At 34.2% G+C, this 15,773-nt stretch overlaps 1 protein-coding gene across 4 annotated transcripts in view; it reads left to right on the top strand.

Annotated features, from left to right (window-relative positions):
* The window catches only part of cntn4 (contactin 4), a 146,525-nt gene that overhangs the window by 120,087 nt on the left and 10,665 nt on the right, over window positions 1–15,773 (top strand). For 3 of the 4 annotated variants that reach the window (XM_047813838.1, XM_027147176.2, XM_047813839.1), the window contains 7 exons: window positions 5,154–5,329; window positions 9,102–9,219; window positions 9,714–9,872; window positions 11,436–11,585; window positions 12,846–12,916; window positions 14,162–14,396; window positions 15,034–15,149. In XM_047813838.1, the coding sequence (XP_047669794.1) occupies window positions 5,154–5,329; window positions 9,102–9,219; window positions 9,714–9,872; window positions 11,436–11,585; window positions 12,846–12,916; window positions 14,162–14,396; window positions 15,034–15,149 (1,025 nt within the window). The remainder of the gene's footprint in view (window positions 1–5,153; window positions 5,330–9,101; window positions 9,220–9,713; window positions 9,873–11,435; window positions 11,586–12,845; window positions 12,917–14,161; window positions 14,397–15,033; window positions 15,150–15,773) is intronic. The other variant, XM_027147177.2, reaches the window with a different exon arrangement.

Consider the following 15,773-nt stretch of genomic DNA (forward strand, 5'->3'; position numbering starts at 1 on the left):
AGCAACAACAAATTGGAGACAATTGTGCAAAAGATTAGCAGTTACTGTGTGGAGTAAAATTAGAAAGGAATTATACTGTCTATACATAATTATGGGAAATTTATAGATATTAATTGGGGAAAAAAATTAAAAGTTAGTTGAGGTATTTGCTAGAGCACAAAGCCATATCAATTTGACAGACAAGAATAATATATTTATATTGTAGAGATAGGAAAAAGTAGAAAATCATAACCATAAGAATTATATCTAATTATATACTTATGTAAAACAATATAAGTTCTTCAATTTAAAACATTTCATTGTTTGTCAGGTTTACATTAAATTATTATAATTAAATATTTTATTTCAATTAAAATGTGCTTTAACAAAGGTAAAAACCAACTTTCCCATTTATGGATTTTGTTTGCTGATTAAACGTTATATACTTCCAGCATGTACTTAATGTACATGCTTATTCAATAATATATGCCTTCAACATGGACTCAAGAGGTAATTGCCCAAATTTAGATGCCTCTTAAAATACCCTAATTTTTATTGCTAGTATCTATCAGACCTATTACTATAAATTTAAACATGGATATTGTTGGAAAAAATGTCCTTACATATGTTGAACTCGATAGCAGTCCTTTCCTGACTTTTGTTATAATAACACATAGTACCATAAATGCTTACTAGACATTAGAAGCTTGAGACATTGCTATGCTTGAGCAAAGAAAGATATTGCTAAAAAAAAAAAAAAAAAAAAAAAAAGCATTTTCTTTGAAAATCAAATTGCTTTTAATTAAGCTAGATTTGATGGGGATTGGTAAGAAAATGATTCATTTGATTTTAAAATGGTGTTAGAATGTGGACATCATGCTCAAAAGGCATTTAAAGAAACTATGTGGTGTCTGATCAGTTACATTTTACATATCAATGATCTCTTCTCTGTGATTATGGAAGAGGGGGAATAAAATGCAATATCTCGTAAAACAGGAAAAAAGGGAAAATACAAACAAAGAAGAGTTATATCATTCATTTAAAGTTATATAAAGAGGCATTAAAGCAAGCTTCACTCAGGATTCTAGTGTATCATTTAATAAAATGATATATAAATGATAAAAAAGCAATAAAATCTTTGAGGTGTTTAGCAGAGTTGGACTAGGGTGTCAATGCTATATTGTGCAGCAATCAGGTTATAACAATAGATCGGAGTTCTCTTGTGGATCAGAAATAATATTCAAATAGGGAGAATTAAACAACAAGCATTGGAAATATGTTGCAAAGCCTTCCGATTCCTCAGCTATTCCTGCAAAGCAGGTGGGAACAAGAGATATGACACTGGAGATAAGAAAGAGCATGACAATATCTTATTGGGTTGTATTTAAACGAGTGTGGGATTATGGTAATGTAAAAGCTTTGGACAGGATGCACATAATGTAGGCTTAACATATACTAATGTGTGTCCATCAGTTGTGGTATCTGCAACATTTCCTAATACCCTAAGACTTGATTTTGAACTGCAAATTTAAATTAAAGTCAGTTACTGCAAAGTTAAATTAAAGATAAAAGTCAAATATAGCACATTTTTATATTTATACATTAATCATATAATCCAAGTACTGGGTACACAGAACTGACTGTTTTAAATTTGACAGTTCAAAGCTGGAGATCAAAAAGACTTCACATCTTTAGCAGTATGTTCCTTTTAGATGATATCCATAATGCTAAAACTACAGTTGTACAGTACTGAAGTACTTCCTATGAGAAGTATTATGCGTAGACTCTGTTAAAGAGTGTTAAAAAGCCTGAGAAGTAAACTGTCAGCTTGCATCAAGAGTACATGTTCATGTTGTGTACCTTTAATTAGTTTTTTTTTTCTTTTGGACTAATGGTATAGGGTTCAATTTCCAATTTCATGGGTTTTAATGTAAATTATACTTGTATCCTTGATGTTATCACCCAAATGAAAAGGAAAGTTTTCTCAGGGTACCAATAGAGGTGTAAAGATACACTATGGTCATAATTCTATTCACTTTCAATTTGATTTTCATAATATTCTGAAGAAAAATGTATTTCCTCTTTTGGCATATACAGAAGCCTTGAACTACAAGCTGTATGTATTAAATGTGGACTAATATCGATAATTAATATTACACCCAAATAGTTAATTGTTTAAAAATATTTTCCATTCTAAGTAAATATCTGACATATGATAATATGTCATTATTCTAACTTAATATCTTTTCTTAATAATTTGTTATTTCAAGATTTATCAATATTTTGAGTTATCATCTCATTATTAACAGTTACTGTTTTGAGACGTTGTTTAAAGTGATCTTGTAATATCAAGATATTACATTGTTATTTACTTAATTTTTTTATATGTCTTAATTTTAGTATCTAAAAACCCACAATATATTAATAAAATTAATTTATTGAACATCATCATATCTCTTAATAGAATTAAATTGGCAAGTTTAGTTTTAATTATTGGTAATTACATGAATGTATTAATTTATATTCAGCAGAATCAAAATCACACAGGATTCAGCAGGATTACTATAATACAATAGAGCTTATTTTTTCAGCATAAAAACAGAATACTATCATGACATGAGATATCAAGTCAAAATAGTTACAAGAATATTTTGAGGTAACAAGCATATATATCTTGAGATATTAATTGTAAATGTGTCTTTAACTCATATGAAAATGTGGTGTCAGTTTATAGCTTAGAAACACACTACTTTGCTTTGAATATGATTGTGTGTTTTTCCCTGTCTTTTTTGTTCATTTGATATCTGAGCTGCCCACAATTAGCAACAAACTGGTTGTATGCTCTCTCTGATTCTTTCCTGTGTAATTACACTCTAAAAGAGTTTTACACTGATAGCTATCAGTCAAATTATGGTGCTAAGAACTGGAGTAAGGGTCAGCTTTCAAAGTAGAGGTTAACCATACAGTCTGTCACAAATGTGGAATATAAGATATAAAAGATTGGAATTGGGTCAGCTTGGCAGCTCAGACTGGCATGAAGATATCTTGCCAAAAGGCATCCATCCACATAGATTATGTTGTCCCTGGACCAGAAGTCCTCTGAGAGATAAAGAGTAGTAACAAACATCTTCAGCAGAGTATATATTATAAATTACAGATGAAATGCCTGGAGGACAAGACAAGGGGGACCACATTCTAGTTAGAAATTACAATTTAACATTTTTTTGTCTTATTTAAATTGCTTTTCCTTGCCACTGTCTTTTATTTTTCAGATGGAAAGTGTATAATCCATTCAAATAAACTGTGTAAAATTTATTTGGAGTACAAATAGAGAAGAACCAAAAAAAAGAGAGAGATTATGTACAAAAGTAAAGGAAATGGTGGCTTAGAAGCAATTAAGATGGGAGTTAAGTTAAAAATAGCCTTTTGTAAAAAGTTTGCACAGGCAATGGTAAGAAATGCAATTTGGACAAAGAGACAGAAAATAAAGGGAAGTGCAAGACATTATGTTACCTACTACAAGCTGAGATATAGTGACTTCGTTTCCAAATATAGTGAACTATGTATTGACTGGGTAAACAAAGCAATTTACAATGAAATAATCAATTGTCATTATGGTGGAACCCTGCAGTGCAAACAACTAACAAGTAAAGAGAGTAGAAATATCAGTAGGAAGAAATGTTGTTAAATTAAGCTGCAGTGTGACCAATAAACAATGTCTCATACATAACTGTAATTATGTTAACCAATAGAAAACCCAATCATAGAATGACAAGGATCTGTAAAGATATGTAAAAAAAAAAATAAAAAAAAAAATAAAAATAGCGTTAAACATAGATTTTACATTAAGTACATTTATGTATAAGATAATAATGTCTGAATGGTAAGTTATTCTGGTTAGTTGCTTGCAAGATATAAAAAATCATTAACCAGTGTAACATGCCTGCTATTCTATTAACAAATTGTAAAATATTTTTAAAGAGACAGAACTAAAGAGAAAAAAAAAAGAAAACATAAAATGGACATACAGTGATCTCTAAATGTGTGACTTTAACATTTCTGAAGACCTATAAATGTTATCTAAAGAATTTATATTTGTATTTATAAATGGTTTACATCTGTATTTTTGTGATCATGTTTATCAATAATGCATTTAACTGTAATAGTATATTTTGACATATTCTCAATAAATTATATTAAAAAAGAATAAAGAGATCACATGCTGGTAATCCTCAGCAAGATTCTTCCCTGCCCTGTTTGAGGTGTTCTCTTTTTCCTGGACAATGGCTACACATCCATCTTTAAGAAGTGACATTAGAACAATAGGCTGCACTGCAATGTCACCTATTATGCTGTTGTGACAGACAGTTGGAGTGAGCTCTCGATCTCAAATAAAAGAAGCGAAGCCTCCTCATTGTGTTGGGCACAAAACCCTGATACCCTGTTCCTGATAATGTCTCATATCAAAAAAAGAGATGAGTGAGATTGTTTCATTATGTCAGGGACCTATAATAGAAGACGAAGCATCAACCCTAGATTGAAAGCCTGATTCTGGCTGTTCAAATTTAGGCTTGTCTGGAGGGCATTGTCTCCCATGCATAATTTTTGCTACGTGAAATTCTGCTCAGACATGCGTACAGCACCCTCATGAGGCAGAAACAGTTTTTGCTACAGAATAAAAGCTTTAATTAATAAAAATATTTATTAAATCTTCATTTATATTCACACTCTCTTTCTTCATCACTTCCTTCAGAAAAGCAGCTCTGCTTGGGTTGGTGGCTTTTATCCTTTCTGAAGTGGTACTTTTTCTGGGAACCTTTGACTTTTACACATGCTTCTTCTGTCCATTGTCTCTCACTGATTACTTTTCAATAGGCTCATTAGCACTGTCTTTGTTATGCTTGATGCTGAGTAATTGGCCCTTTTATATATTGCAGTTGTAGAAAGTAACTCAAAAGTACATTTTTCATTTAGATTGATTTCATACATTTTAATCTGAACTCACATAAAATTAATAGAAATACAATTTTTTTTATTTCAGCAGAAAAAACAATGAAAGAAAACCATTAAAGCTTTACAGCATACCTCTTGCTAACCTTTGCATTCTTAATCATTTGCAACTGTAATATTATAATGAACACTAAAGAATTCTGCACTCGTTTTGATCGTTACAGAGGCTACAGTAATCACAACACCCCCCTCAACATTGGATGTTACAGTGGGTGAGAGCATTGTTTTGCCCTGTCAAGTGACCCATGACCCCTCACTGGAGCTCAAGTTTACGTGGTTCTTCAATGAGCAGCTCATCCATTTTGGCAGTCATGGAGGATACTTTGAGAAAGTTGGAAGTGTAAGTAGTAAACACCATCTATTATATAATTAGAATTTATGTCTTTCGTTAATGCTACAAGAGGAAGTATAATTCAAATTGAACGTTGAAGAATTGGATTCAACTTGGAAGAATAGCTATTATGCAGCTATTGCTAGCTACATTTTAAGGTTTGCATCTCACTTCTAGACTGAGATTTTATTCTATGAGCATACTGCTGCACATGGGCTTCTAAATTCCATCTGAAAAATCCTACTGCTTGAAGCTTGTGTAGTTATTTGTAACCTGATATACTTGACAAGTTGGTGTAGGTTGTGCAGACATTTGCATAATAAACTACATTCTTTATTCTTTCCAAATAGAGCTACAAAAGGCTCTACACATAAAGTATACTCATGCTATTATATTTGTAATGACTCTTTAGGGAGAACCGTAATCCAAATCCCTACAGCCACACTACAAGATCTCGTGGACAGCCTAATGGAGATTATTATAACAGGAAAGAGGACTAGATCTAGAATGTGAAAAAACATGTGTGATAGAAAAAGGTCCATAAACCTCTGGCCATATAGTGTATGCTTTAGGCACAGTTTTGATAATAAATAGTTGCACACTCGTCGCAGAGAGGTTATTAAATGAATTATCATATGCTTATGCTACCAGGTTGGAGATACTAGGTAAACAGCAGAAGATTCACCCACTCTATGATTGGAAAATAATGAAGTTGCAAATGTATTATGCACCTGAAGTGTGCAGTTAATTGTTTTTATTTATGCACAGCAGTCATATCAGCACACCCTGGTACCTCATTTGTCAGCCAATCCTCAGAGTACTAGGGTTTATTTAGGGTATCATTGTTACTAATTACTGTAGATTCACATGAAGGTCATTACATTTGAGCCTATTTATGCACCAATTGCTAAGATAAAGCTTTATGATTGTTGTACAAATCTCAGCATTTGCTAGATTTTGCTAGCATTATCTAGAGTAGACATTTATACACAACAGCTACACATATGCAATTTTTGCTTCTATTGAGAAGCTGAGTAAATGCTTCCAGAGTGCAATGTTTTGAGTTTACATTTTGAGTTTTAAAATGCCCAAATAATATTGATTTCTAGAGAAAGTTGATACAATGGACAAATGATATTCCTTACTCAGACTTTTACCATGCATTTTTGAAACTGGTATGGTTGCTGAGGTTTTAACCTAAGTTGTTGAGGATAATGCAATGATCACTTCCAAGCTCACTTAACTTATGGTAGTTAGTGAGCACAACTTACACAGGTGTCTGTCACATCTTCCTTTTGGACCAGGTTTTTTGCTGTATTTTAATTTGTATTCAGTGCTTAATAAAGTCACACTTCTTCTACCGACTTCTTCGCCAGTATTCACCCTTCGGGGGCAGTACTTGTAAGAGTACCTTTGGCTGCAATTACAGCCACAATTTTTAATACATTACTAAAGTATTAAGTACAAAGTATGCGAAGTACCTCTTTCCTATTGCCTCCCTTAACCTACACCCTTGGGAACACTAATGGCATCACAATGCACAATAAAGTTTTATAGAAGGTCTTAAATAAGCTTTTGAAATAAAGTAACTACAGTTGTCCACAGGCAATTTTGCAATACAGATAGCTTGTTCTTTGTTAAAATTGCAAATATAGGTTTCTGAACCAACAGTGGATATAGATGTTTACATTTTGTTTTGGTAAAATATCATTACCATTGGAGGCTATGAGAAGAATAGGATATCATATAATGAAAGAAAAAAAATTAAAGTTCTAAAATAGGATGATTTCACATTAAGACCTTTTCATGCACTAAAGAATTGCTTACCACTGCTGGAAGCTATGCTTCATCTCCAGACTCTTTTACTCACAAAAGTACCATAGAAATGAATTATGAGGTTGGAAATTGAGGAGTGGTGATAGTGAAATGAGCAGAATATTCTTTACCTTTCAATCATTGTTATACTGTCTGTCTGAAGTTCTTACAGGTTGACCTCCCAACTAACATAACATGTCAGTATGTGAACTAAATCCTGTAAATTACCGCAAGATATGAATGAGTATGTAGGCATGGTGTCCGGTGATGAACTGTCATGTGTTCTTGCCTAGTTCCCAGTATACCTGGTATTTAAGACCCTCATAAGCAGACATGCATGAATTACTCCACAGATGACCTTGTTATGACAGACCCTTCCAGTAAAGCAAACAGCCATTCAGCCCTCAGCATTGCACCCTGGCAGAGACTTTCAGCTAAACTTGTATTAATTCCCTAGAGCTGAGGCACTTTCTTCAAATCATTGAATATGAAGATAAGTTTGTCTAGATTTATATATGGGGAACGTTTATGCACTACCTGCTTAACTGGGAGGGTGTATCCTGTTGATCTTCCTGTACTTAATTAACCACTAGCAAATCTGCCATGATACATTCACCTTAAAATGAGTGCTACATTTCCAAGTTATAATGTAGTTTCACTACATTTAGTCAAGTCAAGAAGACTTTATTGAACATTTAAACAAAATGAATTGAAAAAGCACATTATTAAATTTGTAAAACATCAAGTGCAGTTTTGAGTATTGCTCTGAAAACCAACTGAGATTAAGGCAATTCTAAAAGAAGCTATTATCAGAGATTTTCATCATTATGCCCCGACACTGACAAGTTCAAATGTGTTAATTAATGATTAAGCCACATGCTTTTATTCATATTTCATTAATTTTTCATACATCCATTTTCTTTGTGTGACCAGTTTTGCCATTTGTGATTCATCATTGAGGTTTTCATCATTGTGAAATCCAAAGCAGATTAAATCATGGATGTCAATGACTTTGGAACTACAGTAGCCATATAGAGAATCATTGGAGAACTGATGCTACACACCTTTTATTAGGAACATCTGATAAAAACAATTATCTTGTCACACCAGCACAATCTACAATCTCTAAAGTTTACATAGAACGCTGCAAAAAAAAATCCTGTGAGCTGGAGGTCTGCAAAATAAAATACTGTTGACATGAGAGATCAGAGACAACTGTCAATATTGTTTTGAGCTGGCAGGAAGTATATAGTAATTTAAATCATTACTCTTCACAACTGTGGTGAGCAGGAAAGTAACTCAGTATGCACAAAACCTTGAATGTGAATGATAAACAACAGCAGAAGACCATATTAGTTTCCACTATTGTCAGCCAAGAACAGGAATCTGAGGTTACAGTGAGCACAGACTCACCCAAACTGACATTTCTTTCATTTTCATTTTTCAGACTTCAGCTGTACATTGTAAGTTTGTGCCTATTAAACCCTTGGATGCTTGTTCTTGTCTGACACTGTCACAGTGATCAGTTGTAAAAATAGATTAAAAAAAAAAGGAAAACACTTTTTAAAACACATGGTTTCTTAAAACAGGTTGTTTTTAATCCCTATTAGTAGTAAACCAATGCAAGTTTTTTTTTTTTTTTTACTAATTCAAGCAATATAATTTCTAATAAGGTATCCAGATATGAGCTCAAACATCTCAACAAGACCAGACCAGGTGCCTTTACTTACTACTCACTCACTCACTCATTCATTTTCTATCGCTTATCCGACCTTTACTTACTACATACATTTAATTCTGTTTCTTCATTTCTTTGGTACCAAGTGCTGTGTACAAGAAGCTTACGTTTGTGCCAAAGCAGGGATACTTGTTATTAACAAAATTGTTTTTGTGTTTCTCTGGGACTGAATAAATATGGAGAAAAAAGTGACCATAATCCCTAATTGATCTTACTATCTGTCTTCAGCATTCTTCTGGAGACATTATGATTCGGAATATTCAGATGAAACATGCAGGGAAGTACACATGTGCCGTGCAGACCAAGGTGGACAGCAGCTCTGTTGCCACGGACCTGATCGTCAGAGGTGCCATTTAAACATATGACATATTATTATATCACAGAGGACTAATTCTACTCCTGCAGAGAGTTTAGCTTTACTCCTAATTTAGGACTTATGTGCTAATAAATCAATACGTACTTAGAAAAGCCGATTAGACACTAAAGATGTTAGATTACTTTTAACCATTTCCAAATTTTTGCTGCCTGAAGATAAATATAGTAAATTTAGTTATTTATTGCATACCAAAGTTTAGTTACAATTTTTGTTAATATTTAGCTGTAACTTTAACTCCTACCACATGCACTTTGATTTAGGTACTGCTTGCACAACAGTTGTAACAATAATGCCACATATACACAGGCTAATCAGAAAAGGAAACTGTCACCAAGCTGTGTAATTAAAGTCAAAAAACCTCTAAACAGTTTTACTAGTTAATCTCCTGTGATTTACCCTGTTGTTAATAAAGCCACGAGACAGTATTGTGGGCATGAGTGTATATGTGTGTAATATTTCTTCAGGTCCCCCTGGCCCCCCTACCAGCATCCATGTGGAAGAGCTCACTGATACTACAGCCACTCTCTCTTGGAAGCCTGGTCCTGATAATCACAGTCCAATTAACGCCTACACAATACAGGCTAGAACCCCCTTCTCACTGGGATGGCAAGCTGTCGCCACAGGTAAGGCTCTGAATCAGAATGCATCTGATCAAATTAGCACACGTTTTTCCCCTCTTCTCTCCTGCAGTGAAGTAAGCATACTAATAGTACATGATTAAGAAATAAAGGATCTCAATGTATATTGACCTCAGGCTTGCTCATTGAGCATAAATATAAACACATTTAAATAAGTCTAATATCAATCTTGATTTTTTATATTAACCCTTTTTTGTATTAATCTTAATATTAACCTATGTATAGTATTAAACTTTTTGTATCATATTTCTTATGTTCTGTAAAGCTGCATTAAGACAATGGCCATTGTTAAAAGCGCTATACAAATAAATATAAAATTTGAATTGAATTGAATTGGTGTAGAACAGTGAGACTACAGGGCTGAGGTCAAGATGGTTCTGGAGTTATGTGGTCAACCGTCCAGTACGACGGGGAGTGTGGGAAAGTGGCGAAGAGGAGAGTGCAGGTGGGTTGGAGTGGTGGGGAAAATTATCAGGAGTGTTGTGTGACAAGATTGTCAGCAAGAATCAAAGGAAAGGTGTACAAGACAGTGAGACCAGATTTGATGTATAGCTTAGAGACTGTAACAGTGAGGAACAGAAATGAGGCAGAGATGGAGGTAGCAGAGAGGAAGTTGAGGTTCATTTTAAGAGTGATGAAGATGGACAGGATTAAGAATGAGCACATCAGAGGGACAGCTCAGTTTGGCTGTTGTGGGGCCAAGGTCAGAGAGGCTAGATTGAGATTGTTTGGACATGTACAGAGGAGGGAGTGTGGTTATATTAGTAGAAAGCTGTTGGAGCTTCAAGGTAAGAGGTCAATACAAAGTCCAAAGATAAGATATATGGATGTGTTAAAAGAGGACATGAAGTTAAGTAATGCGAGAGTAGAGTATGCAGAGGATGGAGTTAGGTGGAAACAGATGATTCGCTGTGGCGACCCCTAATTGGAAAAGCCGAAAGTATAAGAAGAAAAATGTTTATTGTGTTTTTCAGAACCAGAATCAAAATCAGCTTTATTGCCAGACATGTTTTCACATGCGATAAATTTGTTTTAGTGACAGAAGCTCCACAGTGTAATAGAATGACATACAGTATAGACGAAATTGTATGTACACATTTACAGGTGTGAAATGTGCAGTTGAAATATACATATACAATGATTTCTGATTTATTTTAAGCTTAATGTTAGTGTACAATGCTAGACTTTGTTATTCTTATGCTAAGGCTTCAGCCAAAAAGGAATAAAGGAAAGAATAAAACAACAATGTTGTAAACAAGTTTCAGTTTGGATACTGGCCTATTTAAAATAAACCCTAATCATTAATCAAACATTATTATTTATCTTACTTTTGACCTGAAGCTTTGTTACTAGCAGCTTTTTTACTATTCACTGATCTAAAGATAAATGTAGCATGCCGTGTCTATTCCCAGTTTACCAATGTTAAGCAAACAATGGATTGTTTTGTTTGTAGATTTTTTATTTTTTGTGTGTATAATGAAAACTGAAATCCATTGAGTACCACTCAAGATTTTTTCTTCCCTGAATGCATGTGTGTTTTATTTCCAGTGCCAGAAGAAGTAGGAGGTCGCCGGCTAACAGCTACAGTAATCGAGCTCAGCCCTTGGGTGGAGTATGAGTTTCGAGTGGTGGGAATCAATGCACTGGGTACAGGTGAGCCCAGCAAACCCTCCAAGCAAGTAAGGACCAAAGATACACGTAAGTGATTTAAACATCCATACTAGCTTTGTGTAAACATCCCACTTACAGTGGCTATATGCACCTATATTGTGTTGGTTAGTTGATTAACCTTGCTTTTTCAGTCACTTTTTGCTTATTGTAACATAAAGAGAGAATTGAGAGAAGACATGGCAAAATATTGTATGTTCATTATGTGACTTTTAATATTATTTTTAAAAAGTAAACCCAGTGTTGTCGGAATTCTGTTCATGCAACCAGAGTCAAGTGGGCGAGAATATACAAATCATGCTTTATGAAAGGGCCCTCTGTATACAGTACCACCAATGACCAGTCATCCTTATACTCGATGTTTTTGCTAATGCATCAGGATACTACCATATCTGGATGATTATTTGCCCACATCAATGATCTGGGATACCATTACTCTCTTTGTACACATTGCATTCCTCAGTCTTTCTATGAACTTACTATAAAAAAGATCCCCAATACAGAAGTAGAAAACACAATTTATTGACATATAGCCAGATTTACCGAGCATGCTAGCAACCTGCCATTCAAAAGTTTGGTAGTCATGTACAGTTCTGGCTTTGTTTAAGGATGCTAGAACTGTTTATGGAATCCACAGCAGTGATCCCTTTAGGCAATCTGTAACTACAGTCTGTTTGAAATGGAATATCAGCATATGGCTGAACCGCAAGTGCCACAAATGGAAACATGTCCTTGTCTCAGCAAAATAAGTCAAAGTACTTGCTTGCTAAAAAAATTGTGCTACAAGAATAGTCCCCCCAATCCCCCCCTCTGTCAGATTAGAACACATCAATCAATAAATCATCTGAAACTGAGGGCAGTCAATTTCCTGGCACAGAAGTTCTTCTTACCAGTTCTGAGACATTGTCTTTTTGCTGGTCCACTAAGACAATTGTATGATGGTCAGCTATATCAACCATCAAAGCAGCACAAACACTCAACTGCAGCACAGAATCCCTCCAAATGGACCCATCAAAGACTAAACTCAATGAGAGCATTTCATTTGTCAGAGCTGTATAGTGACACAATTCAAACTGGTTAAACATTCTGCTACCTTACTGGAAACAATACCCAATATTTTATACACATTGCTGTTTTGTGTATCATTTATAATTGTTTTCCATCATCTGTAGAAGTTATACGATGACAACAAACCACAGTTACATATGTTACCAGCAGTATTTACAAATAGTTAAACTGACAGACCCTTGATTCTATTAAGTGTACATTTGTATTTTCTGTTTCCTTCAGTCCCCAAGGTTGCTCCAGCTAATGTGAGTGGAGGTGGTGGAAGCAGATCAGAATTAGTTATCACTTGGGAGGTAAAATGACCACTGTACCATGTATATGTATGTATGTATGTATGTATGTATGTATGTATGTATGTATGTATGTATAAAAATGTGTTTGGGTATGTCATGACAATGATTTTGTTGAGACTTAGAAGCAATGTCTGTGACAAGTAAAAAAGCTTTTAATCTTTTAAAAGGATAATATTATTTTTCTTGCTGCATCTGGCTGTCAAATTAATATTATATTGTACTAGTTTGTAAGAGCTAAGCACAAAAATGAGAGCCACATCTGTCAAGGATGGTTTAAAAAGATTGTTTAATTTTCCACCAGCACTGTATGTATAAAAAAGACTTTTTAAAACATGTTTTAATGAAGCAGTAGCTTTTGTTTTCTCTCCATTGAGTTATTCTCCATCAACACATTACACTTGCATGTGGTTCTGGATGTCTGGATTTTTTTAATTGTTGTTTATCATTTTCTCAGTAGGAGATCCAAAAAATATCTGATTACATTTACATTTCATCATTTAATTCATGAGAAGCCCCTTAGAGAAGTCTCTTGAAGTCTCTTGAACACAAAGTTTGAATTAACAAAGAACCAGAAATCATATGCAGGTCTTCCTTTTTATGACTTTATCAGCTTTGCACATCTTTATCCAGATATTTTTGCCCATTCTTTTTGCAATAATTGCCCATTGGATTGAGATTGATGGTGAACAGCAATGTTTAGGTTTTGCCATGGTATGTTCTGCTTTGTATATATTTATTTTCAATAACTAAACCCTGATAATAATACAGAACTTTGTCCTGAATATATTCTGATAGCAGTCTGGTCATAAATATGGTGTTTGTTTAGATATGTTCTTTTTCAACTCTGGAGCCATCCTGAAACAGATGTATATATATTGAGATCATGTGACACATCAGCAAATGATGCTACCTCTAATGTGACTTCTGACGTGACATCTGGTTGCACCATAGTTAATGTAGGGTCATGTAAATATGTAATCATAACTTTTATATTTTTTATTGTATTTACATGTAAATAATTTTCCATATATTTTCCTCTTACATTAATATTGCCGGCTATGTTCCCAATTACGTCCACTTCAGTTCCAGTATGTAAGACTATAAAAAATATGAATAGGGATATGAATGTTTATGTAAGGCACTTTAAGGGAGTGACCTGTAAATGCTGAAGCTTCTCAACTTATAGATAATTCTGTATTGAACCTCTCCAAGATTTGTTTAACATATAAATCATGTGTGCTGCAGCCTGTTCCTGAGGAACTTCAGAATGGCCCAGGTTTTGGCTATGTGGTGGCTTTTCGACCTTATGGTGCCACAGGTTGGATGCAGGCTGCTGTACCTTCTGCAGAGGCCTCCAAATACATCTTCAAAAATGAAAGCATTCAACCATTCTCCAAGTTCCAGGTCAAAGTGGGCGTTTACAACAACAAGGGTGAAGGGCCGTTTGGGCCAGTTGTCACTATCTACTCAGGTGAAGAAGGTACACAGTTTGTTGTTACTTCCTGATGACAGTATAAAAATGTAAAAATAAATCATTTAATTCATTTTAAAGATTTTCATTTAGATTTCATTTATTAAAGTAACTGAGACAATTTCAATAGCAAAATTATTATTATTATTATTATTTTAAATTTTAGTTAGAAAAATAGTCCTTTTATATAGAGATGGAATCCAACTACTTGATCTCTTTTTCTAAACCCAAACTTAAAGGTGTTAAATTTATAAAATTGGTAAACCATTCTGTCAGGAGCTTGTGATTCTGAATTCCAATGCTGCCACATCCATTCATGGCTGAGATCCAAGAGAGCAAAATTGGATATGCTGTTTGGGTGGAAGGGATGGTATACTTTCTAACCTCTGCAATCACAGTGACACTCAAAACTTTGAATGAACAGCAGTTTGAAAAGATGCAGAGGTTGGCTTCTTGGGTCTTAAAGGAAGAATGTGTTGCCCCCTCTCCAGTTAGTAGATGTCATGTGACAGAGGACCATTAGCTTTTGGGTGGGAAAAACAGGACAAAAAAGTTGACTTCAGCCTTGCCTCTTATTAAAAAAAAATATTTATTTATTTGTTTGTTTATACTCAAACTGTAATAATGATTTCTCCTGTTGTCTCAGAACCTGCCAGAGCACCTACAAGGGTAAGGGTTCAGAGTCTTTCAGCATCAGAGTTGGAGGTGACATGGAAAACCCTTCCATGGAGTACAAACAGAAGGCGTGTTCTTGGCTATGAGGTAACATTTAAAGCAATGATTAATTTGAGGACCTAATGTTGGCACTATAGCATATCAGTAGCAGTGCAGAATTACCAGCCTCTGTGCTTTTGGCAGAATTCACAAACATGTCTCTGTAAGACCCAACATGCATTATGATCATTCAGTTCTTAGGAAACCTTGTCATGAATAACTGAGTATGAGTTGAAAAAAGTATAGGAGCTAAATTAAACTGAATGAAGCTTTTGATTTATAACATTTCATAGTTTCATTGTCTATTTCATAGTTTGCTTTTCAGAATGCCACAGATTTTCCACATACAGTATACTCAGGCATGAACAGCTTATGTCTGTTGCTGGAGTAATGGCGTAATTAATGCATTTTTCATTAAAATTAAAAAAAAAAGCAAACTGTCTATCAACTAATATCAACTTTAAGAGGGTGTGTTTATTTCATAACTTAGTAGAATAATTACTAAATGTAATATTTTAAGTCAAAAACTTAAGCCTGAGAAACTGCAGAAAATCTGCAGTGATTGTACAATTTACATAAATGGTCTAGAAATATATATACTTATTTTTAGATTAGAATTTTTTATACCTGCCGACAGTATTTTCTAACAAATTCAGTTGGCCCTGTTCCCAA

The sequence above is a fragment of the Tachysurus fulvidraco genome, chromosome 5, assembly GCF_022655615.1.
Source record: "Tachysurus fulvidraco isolate hzauxx_2018 chromosome 5, HZAU_PFXX_2.0, whole genome shotgun sequence".
Classification (NCBI taxonomy): Eukaryota; Metazoa; Chordata; class Actinopteri; order Siluriformes; family Bagridae; genus Tachysurus; species Tachysurus fulvidraco.